Raw genomic sequence first — 17,820 nt, 5'->3', positions numbered from 1 at the left:
TTTTTTTACATATTCACAATATCAAAGACATGCGCGTTGTCAATGAACAGCGGCAATAATGGACAGGAAAAGAATATATTTTTGAGGCGAGAAAAAGAGTGAAAGGCGAAAAAATGTATTACGATATGCGTGCATGTTTCGAGTAGGTGTGAGTGGCGTAAATCCAGGTTTTGTATGTATGTTTAAAGTGTCATGGAAAAAAAAAAGAAAAGAACAGCGTATTTAGAATATATATGGTCAAAAAAAAAGAGTTCTTATATATATATTAAAAATATATCGAGATAACTTTGGATACAAGCTTATTAATAATAGTTACTCAAGACTAGTTTTACGTCATTGCAGAGAAAAGGTGATACAGAAGTCACTATCTAAATATTCTGTCACTGAGACTCAACTTTAGTTACAACATTAATAAATTAGATTTCAATGCTCAAGATATTTATATAAAATGTGCGATTTTCACGTGCGATAAGATTACTCTTTTATAATATTTTATGTATATTTTATTATATATATTTTTTTCTTCTGGAAATAAAATTGTTTATTATATACTTATTCTTTTTCTCTGAATCTTTCTAATAAAAATGTAACATAAAAATATAATGAGTCGCGCTTATTGTCGTACATTTCATAATGCATACCTGAGCAATTAATTTATGCATTGCACTCGTAATCATGCCAAAAGAAACCAATGTATCTCGGTGGATAAAATAAATGATAAATTAAATAAAATAAAAATAAAAAATAGACTAAGAATTTTTAAGTATATATTTACATGTATAAAATTTTCTTCTTTTTCGATATTAATTTGAAAAAAATAATACTAAAAACACTAAACATGCATTGGTTGTCCCGCAGCAAGGACATGAAGAATTTTTACAGAGGAGGCTACGAATGATTTTTACAAATGCATAAATATATGAAACAATCACACATTGAAGATTACAAGATTGTGCAAAGATAGAGCGTTCGCACGAGAAATAAATCGGATAAATGTATTAGATGTATAAATAAGTTTTCCATTATTTCTCATGATGTATTCAATGTTTATTAATAAATTCTACATGAAAATAATCCCCATCATTTTTTAGTACTTCCTTCAAGCAAATTGTAAATTACTTGAAAGATGGATAGAAGTCTTGATAAAAAATGATGAGGATTATTTTCATGATTGAACTGTACATGTGTGTATAATTTGTTAATAAACATTGAATTTCATAAAAAAAATAGTGAAGAACTTATATACCTATATAATAATTAATGCAACACCAGCCACCCAAATCAAGAAATTGCGAAAGTATAGAACGCGGAGAGGAAAGAAAAACGAAACTATTGACATCACTAAACATAGACTTCTCGCAATACCGACTTCATCGATATTTCATCAAAATGATGAAAGGACATCACGTAGCACAGAGAACTAGAGCTTACATATTTCATTTCTGTATCAAATCTGTATTATATATTTACCTTAACCAGAAAAGTAGCCAATATTCAATCACATGATACAACGCACGCATATAAACATCCAACAAAAAAAGATGACACTTGGGAAAATTAGTCCGGATAAGCGAAGAACATCATGCGCCATACGTAGGGATGTGACCTTCATGGCCTATACTATTTGTAAGTATTATACAATAATCGGAGCATCTCTCCACAATTGGAGTTTCGAATGACACTTTTTCACAATCGAACAAGCGAATTTCTCAACGTATAGACCACGAAGGAATTATATGTGCACGTAAAACAATTCTCACCGAGCGGACACCAACCCTCATGTTGTTCCGGTTTGTTAGGATCCGGTATTGGCATTAGAAAAACTTAACGAGTTAATCACGATTCTCGAGAGAGACAGAGAGTCAATTAGAAAGCGGCGAGATGTAAAACAGCCATGCAAATCATTCGTCGCGGTTCCAAGATTTTTAGAAAAAGTTCGCGAAAAACGCATTCGAGAAACAAATTCGTGAAACAAGAGACGCGTAGAAACAAAACAAATATTTGTCGTAGAGTTGAACGTATGGGACGTAAGAGGGAACGGAATGATGGATAGTATAAGGGATGATAGTTGTTAGCGTTAGTATACAAATCAATATCAACAAGATGTTAGATTACATAATATATATGCCTACTGTAATATTACCTTCTCTACCTACACTCAATATCCATGAAACAATATCTACTATACCAGAAGAAGTTCTCTGACGAAATTCTCTGAATTAGTGATTATAATATCTTGATATATATCAGAATTGAGACGAATATTAATTGTGGCGGAGTAAAACAGAGAGATTAAAAAAAAAGTACGATAGGAAGATAGAGCAAACGGACATTTTCTTTAATAATACACGATCAAATTAATCCTCGTCATGCAATTACTAGCGCGAACATAAAATACAATGTGAGAAAAATTATGTTGATGGTATAAACATGGTATAAACAATTCGAATTAATATCCTTATTTAGCACTCAAAAGCTAACGAATTAAATCAATAAAATGTGGTTAAAAGATGATTACTAGATAAGCAAAAGCAATAAACAGCGAATGTGTACACTACCCAAAATTGTCCGTTAGATATTGTTAGATATTAAATATTAGATTTACATCGAGTTGCGTTTAATGTCTGTGATTAATGGTAATGTTATAACACCTCAGGAGTCGAAATCGTACATATATAATAATATCTTTTTAGTATTAGGATAACAGCATACGTATAGTTATATCGAATCAATGTTCAACTGCTTTCGTTAATGACAATGATATTCTCACACAAATGGCATTACATTCTTATATTTAATGCGGCGAAGCAAATTAAAATCGATTAATATAAAATAAAAAAAGATGGAAACAAAAATACTAACGCATGATTTTATTAATAATGTTATTAACAATAACAAATATATTTAAGAGTATGTCATTTTCGATAATTAGAAAACTAAACAGGAACATAAGTTTAATTGCCTCTTAGGAAAGGAGAGAGAAAGGGAGATAGTGTACTGACATTTCTTTCGAAAGCTATCTCAGTTGCTTTTGTAAAGAGCAATTCATCTTGCAAATATATTTCGCAACTGAACTATTCGATCAATTACTAATTCCATTCGATCAACCACTTTCTCTTGATATCAAAGGAAGAATTGTGAATAGAAAAGAAATACACGATTTATCTCATCCTAATCTCGGATAGCCTATTTCGCAGATTAAAGATTCGCGATGAGTACTTACCGCGGCAGGGATCGTTCTTCAAAAGGAATTCATCTAACGCTACCCAGCCTCCACCAACACGTACCATGACAGTCGAACGTAGAATTCGAACCAATCGTAGCTTCTGGCTGTCACCAAACTACAACAATCCCATGTGATTAAAATATACTATTATCAATATTAATTAATTGATTGTTATTAAAGCTATTCACCGCAAACTTTATACTATAATTAGATTATGGCTATGGCGTATACGTACCCTGTATTTTCCTTCGCCAACTTGGAAAACGCGGAACTTCTGGCGACACGTGCAGAGCATAACTAGCCGTTTAACTTCGTCGTGTATCTTATCAGTGTCGTTGTAGGTTCGTCGTTCCTCCCAATCAGGTCGCAGAGCGGCGATGAACTCTTTCCAATCTATCAAGCCTTCGCCATGACGATCGAAGAGATCAGCAACAGCACCCATCTCCAGACGAGAAGTCTCGAATTCTACAAATTGAAGAATTAAGATGTTAAAAAATATCCACAACAGATGTTTCTACTTGGGAAAAAAATGACAAATGTACTCGTGTTCATGATTCCTTGAATAAAGTCCTCCCTCGGAATAAGTCCGTCGTTGTTTTTGTCCATCTTCCTGAATAAATCGGTCAGTCTGGATTTCTTGTGATTCATGAATTTCAGGAACTGCAATTAAATAACACAAATATATAGTTTTCTACAGGAATTGTCTCCTCAAAAGAAAGATTCTAGACAAATTTGCACCACAAGAGCCTTACTCGTTTGCGCCAATCTTCCCAGCTAAAGTTAGCAACGCGATCTAACTCCTGGATATAGTTGTACTTGTCCTGCAGACGACGTTGTCGTTCCCACGCCAGCATCCAAACGTGACGCCACTTATCCCAGAGCAGTTTAACTCGCGGACTACGGAATTCCGGTTCTGCTCCTTTGCTGCTCATACGGAAAGTCAACATGCATTATTAAAAAATATATACAAACGTATGTCAAAGATAAAAATTGATGAATGTTATCTTTTCTAGCCATTGATATCATTTCACAGCAGAATTTAAAGAGATGAGATAATGTGTCAAATATTCGCGAATAAAGAAAAATAATAAAAAAAGTTTAAAAGTACAGAATATTTATTCAAATTTTGTAAAAAAGAATTTTCTGATTTCCCAGATATTTTTATTTAAAATTTTAGACAAATATTTTAAAGATTTTCTGGGGCAATTTTCCAAAATAAATTTTTTATTTTATCCGTTTTTGAACGCATTTTATTTATACAAAGAAAAACACAAAGCTATTTAAGTTTTAAGTGCTAGATTTGCAAATAAGTAAAAAAATTATTAAACAGCCTTTATAAGATAAACACTATCACTTGCATAACATTTTCATTATTATTTTATCACTAAAAATTTCAATAAAGAATATGTACTGCACATTCAATATTTTGTTAAGACATTAAATATATATAAACAAAAATATATATCTATAATATATTTTAAATACATAATTTATTTGGCTTGCCAACTACTTACAATATAAAAATAAAATTATCAAAGAGTTTTTTTTTTTAATTTCTAATAAAATTTCATGAGAAGCCCCTGATTTTTTCAGCTATAAAAGAATCTCTGAGAATTCCCAGTTTTTCACGTTTCCCAAGCAATGATACCCTGATATATAAATGTCGCAGGAGAAACCCAAAACTTCACACTTTCAAAACATGATTTTGCGAGCGAAACAAGTAATAAAAATTCATCAAACCCAGCCACATTTCATCCCGCAAGAAAACAAAAATCCCATTACCGGACCATTAGCGAGTCATACGATATGTCGAATTGTACACATCAAAGCGCACTTAATGCCTGTATGATTCCAGATGAAAATAGGAGAGCGCAGAATGAACTGAAATAAAATTAGGTGTAAAACGAACCTTCCTTTGGGCGGGAAGCGTGGACCGATGTGTGGCAATGAAAGATCTGGTGTTCTGTCACGACCTGGGCTGCCTCGGCTAAACAGGAACATGCGTCACATCACTCAAATACTTTCTACTAAATAAGGCATCTATAGAAACGTTCCTTGATATCTCAATAGTTTAGTTTATAGATTGTTTTTCATGTGAGTTTTACTGGATTTTATGTGAAATATAATAAGAATTTTTTTCAAATAACATTTTTTCACGCGAATAAACTATATTTGATAAATGTCTAAAAAAATCAACATCTGAAAAGCTTCGTTTTATGAAGAAAATTGTCAATTGTAAATTGTAAATGTCAATTGAAAAAAAAATTGTCAATTGTAAATGTCTTAAGCTATGTGTATGCATTATAATGTTATAATATACATATAACACAAAATATGTGAGTAATAAAATACGACATATTTTAACGTAACGCAAACACTGCAAACGTTATGTACATAGTGAACAGTTACGAGTGAAAAGCAAGTGAATTGATACATTTGATGATTTGCTAAACTAAGGATTTTTGCTCTTGTAAAATTAATATTATTATATAATATTATTTGCTATTGTGCGAATAAGAATTATTGTATGGTGGTGTTGTGTATCGAATAACAAGAAATTACACAAAAAGAAACTTATACAATCATTAAAAATATGCTATACTTACGAAAAAGCTATACGATTAAGTTATGTATGAAAGATCTATGTTATGATGAACAACGCACCTTTGTTTACGTGGTTGAGGTTGCTCATGCTCACTATCCTGATAGAGATCCTTACTGAAATTCCATTGCAAAAGCAACACATCATGCGACAGTTAAAGACACAAAACACAGAAAAAATTCATAAAAGACATAAAAGATGCTAAATTTGCAAGCTGCTAGCAAAGTGAGAGATTCTAGTGATTCTTTCAAATACGGTGGTCTGATAGTTCCTCTAAGACTGCAATATGCATAATAAGACATGTGAAACAAACTAAAATAATTCATTATACAAAGACACAAAAAATATAGCACAAATATGACTAAAGAGTGCAAATGAAACTTAACGATTTGAACACAAAGCATAACAGTACAATGCTTTATCAATGGTATTATCAGCATCCATGACATATCTGCATATACTTCATAACAAATGAAAACTTCCATTATATGCAATATACACATAAATTTTTATATCAATAAATACGTACGTGGGTGCAGGCGATCTAACTTTCGATATTTTCCTCGCGTCCTTAATCGGTTTAATTTGTCGGGCCTTGCACACGCGATCAACCTCGTTTTGCCTTCGACTGGTATTCTCCATAAATTCTCTGTGATCTGCGATAAGCATTTCAAGTGTAGCTCTGTCGTCAGGCAACGGTTCCGCCTCCAAGGCATTCAAAGTGTTCTCCAAACCTTCGAGCCAGGCCAATAGTTCCTCAAGAAGATTATCAAGATCCTGAAAAATGCACATACAATATTTCTTGTCACTATTTCTTGTACTACATAAAATATTGTATAATATAAAATATAGTACGAACTTGCAGTCCTTGCATATGGTTCTCCAGTCTTTGATTCCTTTGGTAGGCCCATGTCGCCACTTCTTCCCACCTAGATTGAATAATTGTGATCCAATGTTTGATAACGGCGGCACCATCAGGATGCGCCTTTCCAAGAATAACATGCGCTAACTCTAATGTGTGATCCTTTTCAATTTCTTTAGATTGTAATTCGCGGAGGAATCTCTGGTGTTCCATTAGCTGGTTTCTACTCTCTTGCTCATCCTCTGGCAGCGGTCCGGCGAATCGCAACTTCATCTCCGCATCGCTCAACCATTCCAACAACACGTGCACAGCTTTGTGAAGTCGTTCAGCCTCCCTGAGGGCTTCTTCTAGCTGCAAAGACTTCTTCGACGAGAGACTGGTCACTCTGTCCCAGAGACTGTTTAATTCGGACAACTGCGAGCGGATCATCGATGCGTCCTCAATCGAAGCCTTAGATTCTAGTTCGCGACCAGTCTTGATAACAGATTCCATTTGCGATGCACGAGATTCTAGATCTCTCTCGAAGGTCTTATGCTGCTCCATTAGATTGGTCACTGTATCCAGATCGCCGTGCAATGGTCCGGTGCTGGCCAAGTATTTCTCGGTCTTGCTCAGCCATTCCAGTAATGCTTGAATCGCGTCCTTGAATTGTCCGGAGAATAACAGGGCCTCTTCCAATTTCCTCTGTCGATCCACACATTTACCGCAGACTGTGGTCCATTTATTCTTCAATTCGTTCAAAAGTTCCCTCAAAGCAGGCTCATCGGTCTTCGGTGCTTTGTCCTTTAATGTTTTGCCGTTCTTCATAGTAGTATCATATGTGCTTTGTTTAGCACTCAGAGCCTTTTGTATCTCACGGTGTTTGTTGAGGCGAGATTTAATCTTATCCGGATCGTTGCCACCAAGTCCGTCAGCAGCGACTTCGTCCAATGTCTTCTCGGTTTCATCCAACCAATACATTAAGTTCGACCAACTATCGTGGAATTCTCTAGCTTCTTTGTAACCATGATCCAAGGCCCTCGTTCTCTCGGCCGACTTGGAGACCACACGCTCCCATCTGTGTTGCACGCTGACGAGCAAGTTTCTTATAAGAATTACGTCCTGTTTTTGAGAAAAGTATTTGAGATGAGTGCCCTTTTTGTCGAGATTCAACATAGTCTCGCGATGAACGCCTACATCCTTCTGAAACGCTTTGTGTTCTTCAATTTGTTGAAGTATCGTTTCCATGACCCTTGAGACGGGTTTGAGATTTGTTAGAATCTTTTCGGCGTTGGTCAACCAATCAACGAAGGCTTGTAACGCGTCATGGAATTCAGTGGCTTCCTTCAGGGCGATTTCCAATTTTATTTTTTTATCACTGGCGCGCGCAAGCACGTTATCCCATTTCTGTTTCAATGTTCGCAGATTGTGATTCAATCCACCGGCGCTGCTCGTATCCGCTTTCTTTAGATACTCCTGTCCTTGTTGCAATACCGTCTCGACTTTCGGTCGGTTCTGCTCCAGTTCGTTGTACACTTCCATGAAACGCTCCAGTTGTTCGGATGCCGTCTCGGGCAATCCGCCAACGGGCTTGGAAGCTACTATCATGCTATCAACATCGCCCAGCCAAGATAGCAAGTCCTGTATCTCGGCGGTAAAGGATTGCGCCTCTCGTAAGGCATCTTCCAATTCTCGTTGGCGATCAGCGGCGCGTTGCAGTAAATCTCGCCAACGGCGATTCAGCGTGCCTAACTTATCGGCTGTAGTGGACGCTTCCGCGGTACCTTTACCATCTTCGATCAATTGACGTCCAGCATCGTTCAGGGTATCAACGCTGGTCTGATGAGCCTGTATGTCGTTCACTAGGACTTTCAGTTTAGCCAATTCGACCTCGATCACTTGCGGATCACCCGCTACTGGTCTGAGATTATCCAAAGTCGAATCAGTTTTTTCGATCCATACCAACAACTCGTCCAAAGCGTGCTGGAATTGACCAAGTCGCAATAATGCGTTCTCCAGTAATCGTTGCCTCTCCACCAAACCTCTCAATAATCCATCCCATCGCTTGTTCACGTCACCGAGCGGTTCCTTGATGGCTGCTGCTTGTTCAGAAGAGGTTCTTTCCGTTAATTCGGCCGCTTGCCTAAAAATAACAATAATATTAGAAAATGTGAGTTGCTTTATATTTCTATTATATACTGCAACATGTAGAATATATGCTCGAACCACACAACATTGAACACCACATTATCTACAGGGAGGACAGGTATAAAAATTTCAATGAGTTTAACTACCGAGGGAATTAATATCAACTCAACATTAATCAATGCCGCTTCCATATTATTTCTGTCAAAAATATAAATTGTATTATCATCTACGAATTTTCGTATGATTGATCGCTCGATTCACCTGTAACATGCGGCTGAGTAACTTATCTTAAAATAACATAAATGGGGAAGGATCCGATTAAATGTATGACATAATGTTGGAATAACATAAATGGGGAAGGATTAAATGTGTGACATGATGTTGTGTTAAAGGGGCTGCAAGATATTAAACTAAACGGAATAAACTAGACACGTTGAAAATAACATGAAGCCATGCTCTAACTACCAGCGACAACACAAAGAGAGATTGACTTGCCTTGTCAGACTCCTATGTTCGGGAACCGGCGCAGAGAAAAACAAAAGTCGGGATTAGAATTTACGTTTTTTTAAAGGTCTCATCGCAAGTAACTCTCGGATGGGAGTTGCACAAAGGGGACAATGCTGTGCACTGAACTCTTTGTAACGTTTATTAACATTTAAATGTAATCTTTACTCGAAAACTAATTATCACCTGTTCAACGCCTCGACCTTCACCATGTGCGGATCCACCTCAGCCTTGAAGTTGGCTAGCTGCTTAATTTGCTTCTTCACCTCGTCGATGTCACTACCGAGCGGGCCCATATGATCGAATCTGACTTCGGCCTCTTTCAAGAACTCTAATAGATTCTGCAACGTTTCATGGAACTCCATTGCCTTCTCCATGGCATCAATCAGATTCTCTTCACGTCTGGCATATAGAGCGGTGACATTGTCCCAAGCTTGATCTAAATCTTCGATGTGCTTTCGTACTTCAGGTTTATCCGGCTCGCCACATAAGCCCATCAATTCGTGTCCCGATGCTCTGACTTGCTCAACATCCGGCTTGGTCTGATCGATTTCTTGTCTAATTTCCTGCAACGCTACTTGCTGCTGTTCGATGGCGGCTGGTTGAGCTGCCGGTGGTGCCTGTCCAGCGAGTGCATCTTGCAGTTCTCTCAAAGTGGCCATAACTCCATTCAGCTCGGCCCAAAACTTTTCGGCGATGGCCAGAGTATCGTCTAAAGTGTGACCGCGATCGGTCGTGGCTTTCTGCACATCGGCCCATAATTTGTTGAGTTTCTCCAATTTACGTTTGATGTCCTTTACTGCTGGATCGGCCCTATTGCCGGCCTTGCTAATCACATCGTCCGCCGCTTTCTTAACGGCTGCATAAGCTTCGGATCGCTGAGCGAGATCATCTGCTAAAGCCGCATTTTCTTCCATCTGATCGCGCAAACGAGTTGGATGAGCGCTAACAGGTTCAGCGCCGTTCACTTGATCGGCGGTGGAAGACAGCGCGCGCAGCATACCCTCTAGTTTATCGGAAAACTGCGAAGATTCCTGCAGTGCTTGTTCCAACGCCTGTTGTCGGCCTCTCAGCTCGGCTCTCAATGCCGCATAGCGAGCATTGTCGTTTTCCAGAATGTCTTGTACCTTCATACCTTCTTCTTCATTGCACAATTTAATAAGAGCTTCGCCAGTCTTGTTAAGTTTCTCCACCAGAGGTTTATGCTCATTGATGCTCTGCAAGAGAAGCTCGTTCTTGTCCTGCTGCGCCGCTATTAAATCAGGCCGCAAAGCGGGCATGGGTAACATAGCGACTTGTTGTTCAGCCTCTTCGAGCCAATTGACTAGACCAGCGTGAGTATCGCGAAGATGCTCGGCTAATGGTAAAGCTTGTTCCAAAGCTCCCAATCTGTCTGTTGATAGACTCGATACAATCTCCATTGTTTCTCGTAAATCCTCCATCTTATCTCTGATTGTAGATGTATCTTCGTGTTGAGCATTCTCACGTATTACCTTCTTCGCCATCGATATGACATCTCGCACTCTGCCTTTTTGACTGGATATATCATCATTGAGTGCTTTGTGTTCTTTTAGTTGTACTCTAATAATCTCAGGTTCGCTACTAGGCGGCTCGGCCTCTCGGAGTTGGTTATCTACTTCTCTAAACCAATCAAGTAGATCATCAATGTCGCCAATTACCTCCAAGGACCGCTGCTTGCTCAACTGAATTCTCTCTGCTTTCCTCTGAATCTGCTCAGCAATTGCGTCAAATCGTCTATTGTCTCTAGTTACAAGACCTTCAATAGTCGCGGCACCCTCTCCTGGTGACATTTGACATAATTGTGGACCCACCGCATTGATCTTGTCCAAAACGGGCCTGTATTCCGATATTTCCATCTCAAGTCGAATAATCTCTTCTTCACGAGGTTCAGCCGACTGCAGAGCGGATTCCGCGCCCTGCATCCAATCCATCAATCGATTGTGATTGTCATGGAATTGTTGCACCAGCGGTAAAGACTCTTGAGCGTGTTTCAAAAGATCCGAGCCACGTGTGACGAGATCGTTAAATCGTCGTTGCAAGGAGTCCAATTTATCCTTCAATTGAAGCGCCTCGTCGCTTGAGATATGTTTCATCAACTCTAGACCGGAATCCACGGTGCTGTCAATCTCTGTTTGTCGCGTCGAGACTTCTTCTGTGAGATCTGCGAGATCTTCCATTTGTTGTAAGAGTTTTTCCGTGTGTACAGCCAAAATGCGATATTTTGACAATCGTATCTCCATACTTTCCATCCACGCTTGTAGATCTTGGTACGTGAGAACCAGATGACGCAATCCTTGTCTCGATCGTTGTAGCAAACTACCGAGAGCCTCGGATCTCTCGACCAAAGCGGCATATCTATCCGCCGCATCTTGAAGTTTATCAGCCAATGTAGTAGCTTCGTCTTCGCCCACGAGAGACATTAATTGACTGGCTATCTCCGTAAGTTCGCTGAAATCAGGTGTCTTGGATATAATGTCTTCATGCAGTATATCGTGCTCGCTGATACGTTGCTGTATTTTCTCCTCGTCGGTAGGAACTAATTCCATATCCTTCACTTTCTTTTCCGTCTTGTCCAACCAAATGGCAAGCGGCACCAATTTATCTTGGAATTTTTTCGCTACCACCATAGCTTGCTCGAGAGCGTCCATTCTTTCCGCAGCGCTTTCCGTCAGATTATCGAATCTGCCTATAAGATTGTTCAATTGTTTTTCGATAGCTTTACGCTCCTTTGAATCAGCATCGGCAGCCACCTCCCGTCCCATGTTGTAGAGAGAAGACATAGAATTTTGACGATCTAGTAACATCTTTCGTAAGAACTTCTGTTCCTGCAACTGCGCTTTCACAACTTTGTAATCTGAGGATGGTGGTTTCTGATTTGAAACCATCTCTTCCGTATCGGTTAACCATTTTTCTAGGCCATCCAAAGCTTCTTGGAATTTGCCCGATTGTAATAATCCAACATCCAATTTGCGATCCCGCTCATTCAGCTAAAAAAATAATTATATAAATAATAATTATATAATAATTATATAATAATAATTATATAAATAATAAAATAAAATAATGCACAATAAAATTATAATGCAATAATACAATAATAATATAATAATAATACAATAAAACAATATCTATCTCGATTAATTTTTGTATAAATATTGATACAGAGAAATTTAAATACAGATTGAAATGATTACCCTGTCTTTAAGATCATTCCATCTTTCATTCATCTTATCAACATCCTTTTCGATATTGTTGGTGTTGACATCTCGTCCTGCAGTTTGGATTAAACCTTGACCGATCGCATTACATTCTTCAACAGCATGCGCTAATGGTTCGATCTTCTTGGCTTTAAGAGCCCGGAAGTCCTCTTGTTGAGCCTTAATCGAATCCACTTCGGATCCAACAGGTTTGAACTTTCTGACTTGTTCGTTCGCGTCACTAATACCTTCTATAACGTTTGCATGCAACTGATAGAATTCTTGTAATTTGTTTAAAGTGGAAGTGAGCTCATCTTCTCTGGCACGTGCACGCTCATCCAGCTTGCCAATTTGTCGTTTAAATCCGTCAACTTGATCTCTAGTTGCTACAGCATCGGCAGCAAAACCATAATCAACCAATCGTTCACCACGATTTTGCAGATCGCCGATTTCCTCGTACAGCTTATTAATTTTGCTGATGACTTTGGCAGTATCTTCCAATTGGCCTCGTACAATCTTAATTTCCCTACCAGGTGCCTTCATGGAATCTAAATCTCTTTCGAGAGCGGACAGATATTGACTGATAGATTTAGCTTGATCATTAAATTGCGCAACCGCTGTCGCTGCGCTTTGCAGCTCGTTACATCTATCGTCCAGTTTCGCTTGTAAGTCATTGATACGATCGGTAACATTATCGATTTCATCTTGTAAATGTGTTGCATCGACGCCTTGTTCACCGGCTTTATTCACAAGATCATTAGCCTGTTGTCTAACGCATTGTAAAGGTTTCTTCAAGTTTGTTGTCTCTTCTCGTAAATTCTATGAAAATTATATAATTAGTACATATATTTTATATTAATCGCGCATATCTTTTTTTTTATTTTATATAATATAGAAGAAAAAATTCTTAAATTACCTTTATTCTATCAAGAAGTTTCGGGTCTTTAGCCGCTCCACCAAGAGCATCATGCGAAGCTAATTTATCTTCACAACGTTGTAAACTATGCTGCAAATCACGCAAGTTCTCATTAAAGTCCATTAAGTGTCGTGCAGTATCTTCCAACGATTGTGTTCTAGATAGCAAATCTGCAGAGAAAAGAAATTAAATTATAATATTAAAACATATCTTATAATAAATTATATAAATTATAATATAAATTAATATAAATTATATTAATTATAATATTAAATGAGCTATAATAAACTACGATATTAAATAAGATATTAAATAAGTTAAACTAAGATATAATTAAATATCTACCATTATTTAATTTATCCCATCTGGTTTTCATAGCACCAAGCTCATTCTTCACATTTTGTTTATCAATGTCGCAAGCACTGACGAATGTTTCGCCAAGCATCTTGTTATTCTCGAATTCTCCAGAGTGTTTCCACACTTCATTTCTGAACGATGATAATTCCTTTAACTGCTTTTCAATGTCCTTACGCCTGAAGGAAGTGGGAATTAAACTATCCAATTTGTCTTCAGCTTGTCGAAGCCATGGAAGAAATACGTCTTGGGCTTTGTAATATTTCTTGCAATGCTCAGCGCAAGTTTGCAATCTGGTGTGTCTTTCGACGGTATCTTTCTTCAAACGATCCCACTGCGATTGCATTTTATCCAAGTCGCGCTGGAGAGAGCGATTTTCAGTTTTCTGAGATCTTGCAAGTATATCGCGTCCTTTGTTCAACAACATTATGACTTCATGTTCTTTGCCCATTACATTTCGATACACAGGCTAAAAAAGTAATATTTTAATTTTAATAATAATAAAAAGTGAGGCAAAATGTATATAAATTAAGAAAAAAAACTGCATAAAACTGAATACTTATACATACTTCGTGATGATCAAGTTGTTGCTGCAAAACCTCTCTGTCGGCAGATACCAATAATTTTTCAGACATGCTACCGAGTTCGTCCGCAAGCCATCCGAGAGTTCTGCTACAAGAGGCCTCAAATTGTCTTCCATCTCGGAGATTACCCTCAATTTCAGCTTTCCTATGATCTAACTTCTTCTGTAAGTTGTTGTACATCTTGCCAACCGTAGCGAGCTTTCCTTGGATCTCGGATTTCGATGCTGGATCACTTAAAACTTCGCACAATTGAGCACCGGCCATCTCCACGTCCGCTAATAACGGTCTCTGACCTTCCAATTGCCTCTCTAGATTTTCGATTTTACGAAGTTGTTCTTCAGGGTCTTTTTCGAGACTCAATTCGTCCAAGTTATCTGAAATTCCTTGCAGGGCATTCCGTAATCGGTTAAGACTGGCATCGAACTCGCGACTGGTATCAGCGGCATCTCCTAAACTCTGAGCTCTTTCGTCCAATCTTCTCATTTGATCCGCCCATCTCTGCCGAATACTCTGCAATCTCGCATTTATCTTTTGTCCATCCGGAGAATCTATAGATATCGCGATGAGAATGCTTTCTCCGATTTGTGCCAGGTGATCCGATTGCGGCTGTTGAGTTCTAAATTCTTCTCGCAAGACTTGCACTTGCTGCATTTGGCTCGCAGCCATACGAGGATCGGCTGAAATGGGTCCTAAAGCGCTCAGCATTCGTTCTTTAGCGCCGAGCCAAGAATCAAGACTCTCATATGTGTCGTAAAAGTCTTTAATATCTTCCAAGAATTTAATTCTGTCCTTGCATTTGTCCGAGATGGATTTCCATCGACTAACAACATCTTCCATCTCGTCGTTCAATCTATCCACACCGTCTGCTCCTTTTTTACGTCTGACTAAATCACGCACTTGCGTTCGAGTGCTGTCCAGTAGAGACTGTTTTTCATACATCTCTTCGACGAGAATCTTTACCTGCTTGATTGTTTTGTCCGCATCATCTTTAGTGACAGGCATACTTTCTTTAGGCAACTGTCGTTGAATCTATATTTAAAAAATATTTTTATACATTATTGCGTGCAAACTATAATTTAAAAATTATAACGTTATTATAAAGAAATATATAATTACCTTGTCCAAGAATTGAGAGAGTACTTTCAGATGATCCAAATGCTTTTTCACTTCTTCTTTAATATTATCCAATTCTGTTTGGCGATCCGACAGTCTGACGCCAAGTAATCCGTATCTGTGATTAATTTCCGAAAGCTGCTGTTGAACCGGCGATAATTCTTCCAAATGGAATCCATCTTGACTCGAACGACGACTGCTGAATCCGCTGCTACCACCTGGAGAGACCGGACTTTGAACTGCATAGGATTTAGTGGGTGACGGCGAGCGACCGTCTTGCGACATTCGCAGTACTACAAAAAAAATGACAGAAAAAAACGATCAAACATAACGAAAATGGCAATGCTCGTGTGCTGAAAAAAATGCAATGTGAAAGGTATGTAAGCTAGAATTGCTATAACTAATAAATTGCACGAATGGACAGTATCAATTGGCTCGTAAAGGATCCAACATATATCGTTTACAAGCATGATAATGATCATATACTATCGAAAAATATATCTATGCAATTGAACAAATATAATAATTTTAGCAAACGCAAACGATAATACCTGGCCTTTTTGTCGGGCTAGTACTGCCACGTCGACGAGTCGGACTTTCGCCGCGTTCCTTCATTAAGCTATCATACGCGATACCCAAATCGTTGATTTTATCGACAGTATTGCCATAGTCGCGATATTCTTTTTGTATGGGTTTTAACTCCTCCTGTTGCATCTTTAGTTTGTCTAAATCAACGGCAATCGGTTCGAGCCCTTGCACTTTATTCTCCGTGCGAGTAAGCCATTCGAGTACTTGATCCCGCAGTTTCTCATATGCCGTATGTTGTTCCGCCCGTGATTTGCACAATCGTTGTTTTTCGTCGAGGAGATTATTCAATTCCTTCCATTGAGACTCGAGCGCCTTGATTTTATCTCTAATCGCGCCTGCTTCGGTTATATCCTTCTTGGAGATTAAATTCTTTCCGTTTCGTATGAGATCTTCAAAGTTTCCGCGCTGATCTTCCCGCATGTCTATCAATCGAGCCATCTTGGCCTCATATTCCGACATATCAAGCTTGCCCAGATCTCTCGAGTCAAGAACTTCCATCATATGCGCGTACCAACTCTCAAATTTGGATACGTCCGCGAGGAATTCGTTCAGGGCCTGCGCAATTTCATCTAAAAATTCACCGCGCCTCAAGGATTTGTCCATCAATTTCTCAAATCTGCTTTGTACATCTTTTAATTTGCTCTCGATACGTTTAGCAATGCGAACGTTGCTGGAATTTAAAAGAAGATCCTGAGCGTTTCTTGTGATAGTTTCTACGCTCAATCGGTGACTATCCAGATCCGCCTGAAGCAATCGCTGCTCTCTTTGCTGCTCTTCCAAGCGTTCCTTCTGCAAACTTGCCGGGCGTTGAAGCGACCTATGTAATACAATTTGCATTAAAATATGAGAATAAATTAAATCATTATTATAAAATTTAAAAAGCGTAATCGTATTTATACGTACTTAAATTGACTTTCAATATTGTTCAGCCACGCAACCAGACTGTCCAATGCATCTTGCACTCCTTGGCTTCTCACTAGCGCCGTGTCGAGCTCCTGACATTTCTCAGCCAGGGCGTTACTAAGTTGTCTATACTTATCCTCTAACGCCCTCACCGGTTCTTCGAGGTCGTTAGCCTCCTTGATCGTCAGTTGGCCTTTCAGAGAATTCAGCAGAGCCTCAACGCTATGTTTAGCATTATCGACCAAACGTTCATTAGCGAGAAATTCGTTGTTCAATGCCTTTGCTTTGCTCAGTTGGTCTTCTACTTGTTTCGGTTCGGCGGCGACAGGCTCAGAGATAACTCTGTGCACTTTCGGTTCGACCTCCCGCAACCACGTTCTAGCTTTATCCAGAGAATCGTGATAATCTCTCTGTTTGCCACCGACACCCGATAATCTATCTGACAGAAGATTTGCTCGGGACAATAAATCTTTGTACTGAGCTGTCGCGCTGGATACTTCAGCTCGTACTGGCGAGTCTTGGCTAGCTGTGAGTTCCTTGTGTGGCAATCTTTGCGGCAAACTAGTTCTGAAATCGTTGAGAACTTGAAGATATTCTTTACTCTCGTCGACGAATTTTTGCGCTGCCATCGTGATGAATCTCAGATCTGCTTGATGAGCAATGACATCGCTGATGAAATCGCGAGTCGTATCCGTACTACTGCTCAGCTTATTCAAATCGGACAGGGAACGTTCTTTATCCTCGAGAATACATCTGGTCTTATCCAACCAAATTGAAAATGTCGTCAACTCATTCCTATGAAGAAATAAATCAATTAAATTCG

At 38.5% G+C, this 17,820-nt stretch overlaps 1 protein-coding gene across 45 annotated transcripts in view; it reads right to left on the bottom strand.

Moving 5' to 3' along the window:
- Shot (dystonin-like protein short stop) overlaps positions 1-17,820 on the bottom strand; it is a 122,226-nt gene that overhangs the window by 10,396 nt on the left and 94,010 nt on the right. For 30 of the 45 annotated variants that reach the window (XM_083087450.1, XM_083087455.1, XM_083087459.1 and 27 more), the window contains 18 exons: positions 16,998-17,792; positions 16,058-16,911; positions 15,510-15,799; positions 14,379-15,422; positions 13,801-14,278; positions 13,456-13,625; positions 12,537-13,358; positions 9,508-12,329; positions 9,313-9,324; positions 6,688-8,812; positions 6,358-6,605; positions 5,891-5,944; positions 5,136-5,213; positions 3,979-4,150; positions 3,769-3,886; positions 3,462-3,691; positions 3,224-3,341; positions 1,761-1,823 (listed from right to left, as the gene is read on the bottom strand). In XM_083087450.1, the coding sequence (XP_082943576.1) occupies positions 1,761-1,823; positions 3,224-3,341; positions 3,462-3,691; positions 3,769-3,886; positions 3,979-4,150; positions 5,136-5,213; positions 5,891-5,944; positions 6,358-6,605; positions 6,688-8,812; positions 9,313-9,324; positions 9,508-12,329; positions 12,537-13,358; positions 13,456-13,625; positions 13,801-14,278; positions 14,379-15,422; positions 15,510-15,799; positions 16,058-16,911; positions 16,998-17,792 (10,493 nt within the window). The remainder of the gene's footprint in view (positions 1-1,760; positions 1,824-3,223; positions 3,342-3,461; positions 3,692-3,768; positions 3,887-3,978; positions 4,151-5,135; positions 5,214-5,890; positions 5,945-6,357; positions 6,606-6,687; positions 8,813-9,312; positions 9,325-9,507; positions 12,330-12,536; positions 13,359-13,455; positions 13,626-13,800; positions 14,279-14,378; positions 15,423-15,509; positions 15,800-16,057; positions 16,912-16,997; positions 17,793-17,820) is intronic. The other 15 variants (XM_083087482.1, XM_083087485.1, XM_083087483.1 and 12 more) reach the window with 7 other exon arrangements.

This window comes from Camponotus vicinus, unplaced genomic scaffold (assembly GCF_025532165.1).
Source record: "Camponotus vicinus isolate PSW18456_S1 unplaced genomic scaffold, iyCamVici1.0 SCAF_13, whole genome shotgun sequence".
Lineage (NCBI taxonomy): Eukaryota > Metazoa > Arthropoda > Insecta > Hymenoptera > Formicidae > Camponotus > Camponotus vicinus.
Note: the sequence above shows the minus strand (reverse complement) of the source record. Positions and strands in the feature narration are given on the sequence as shown.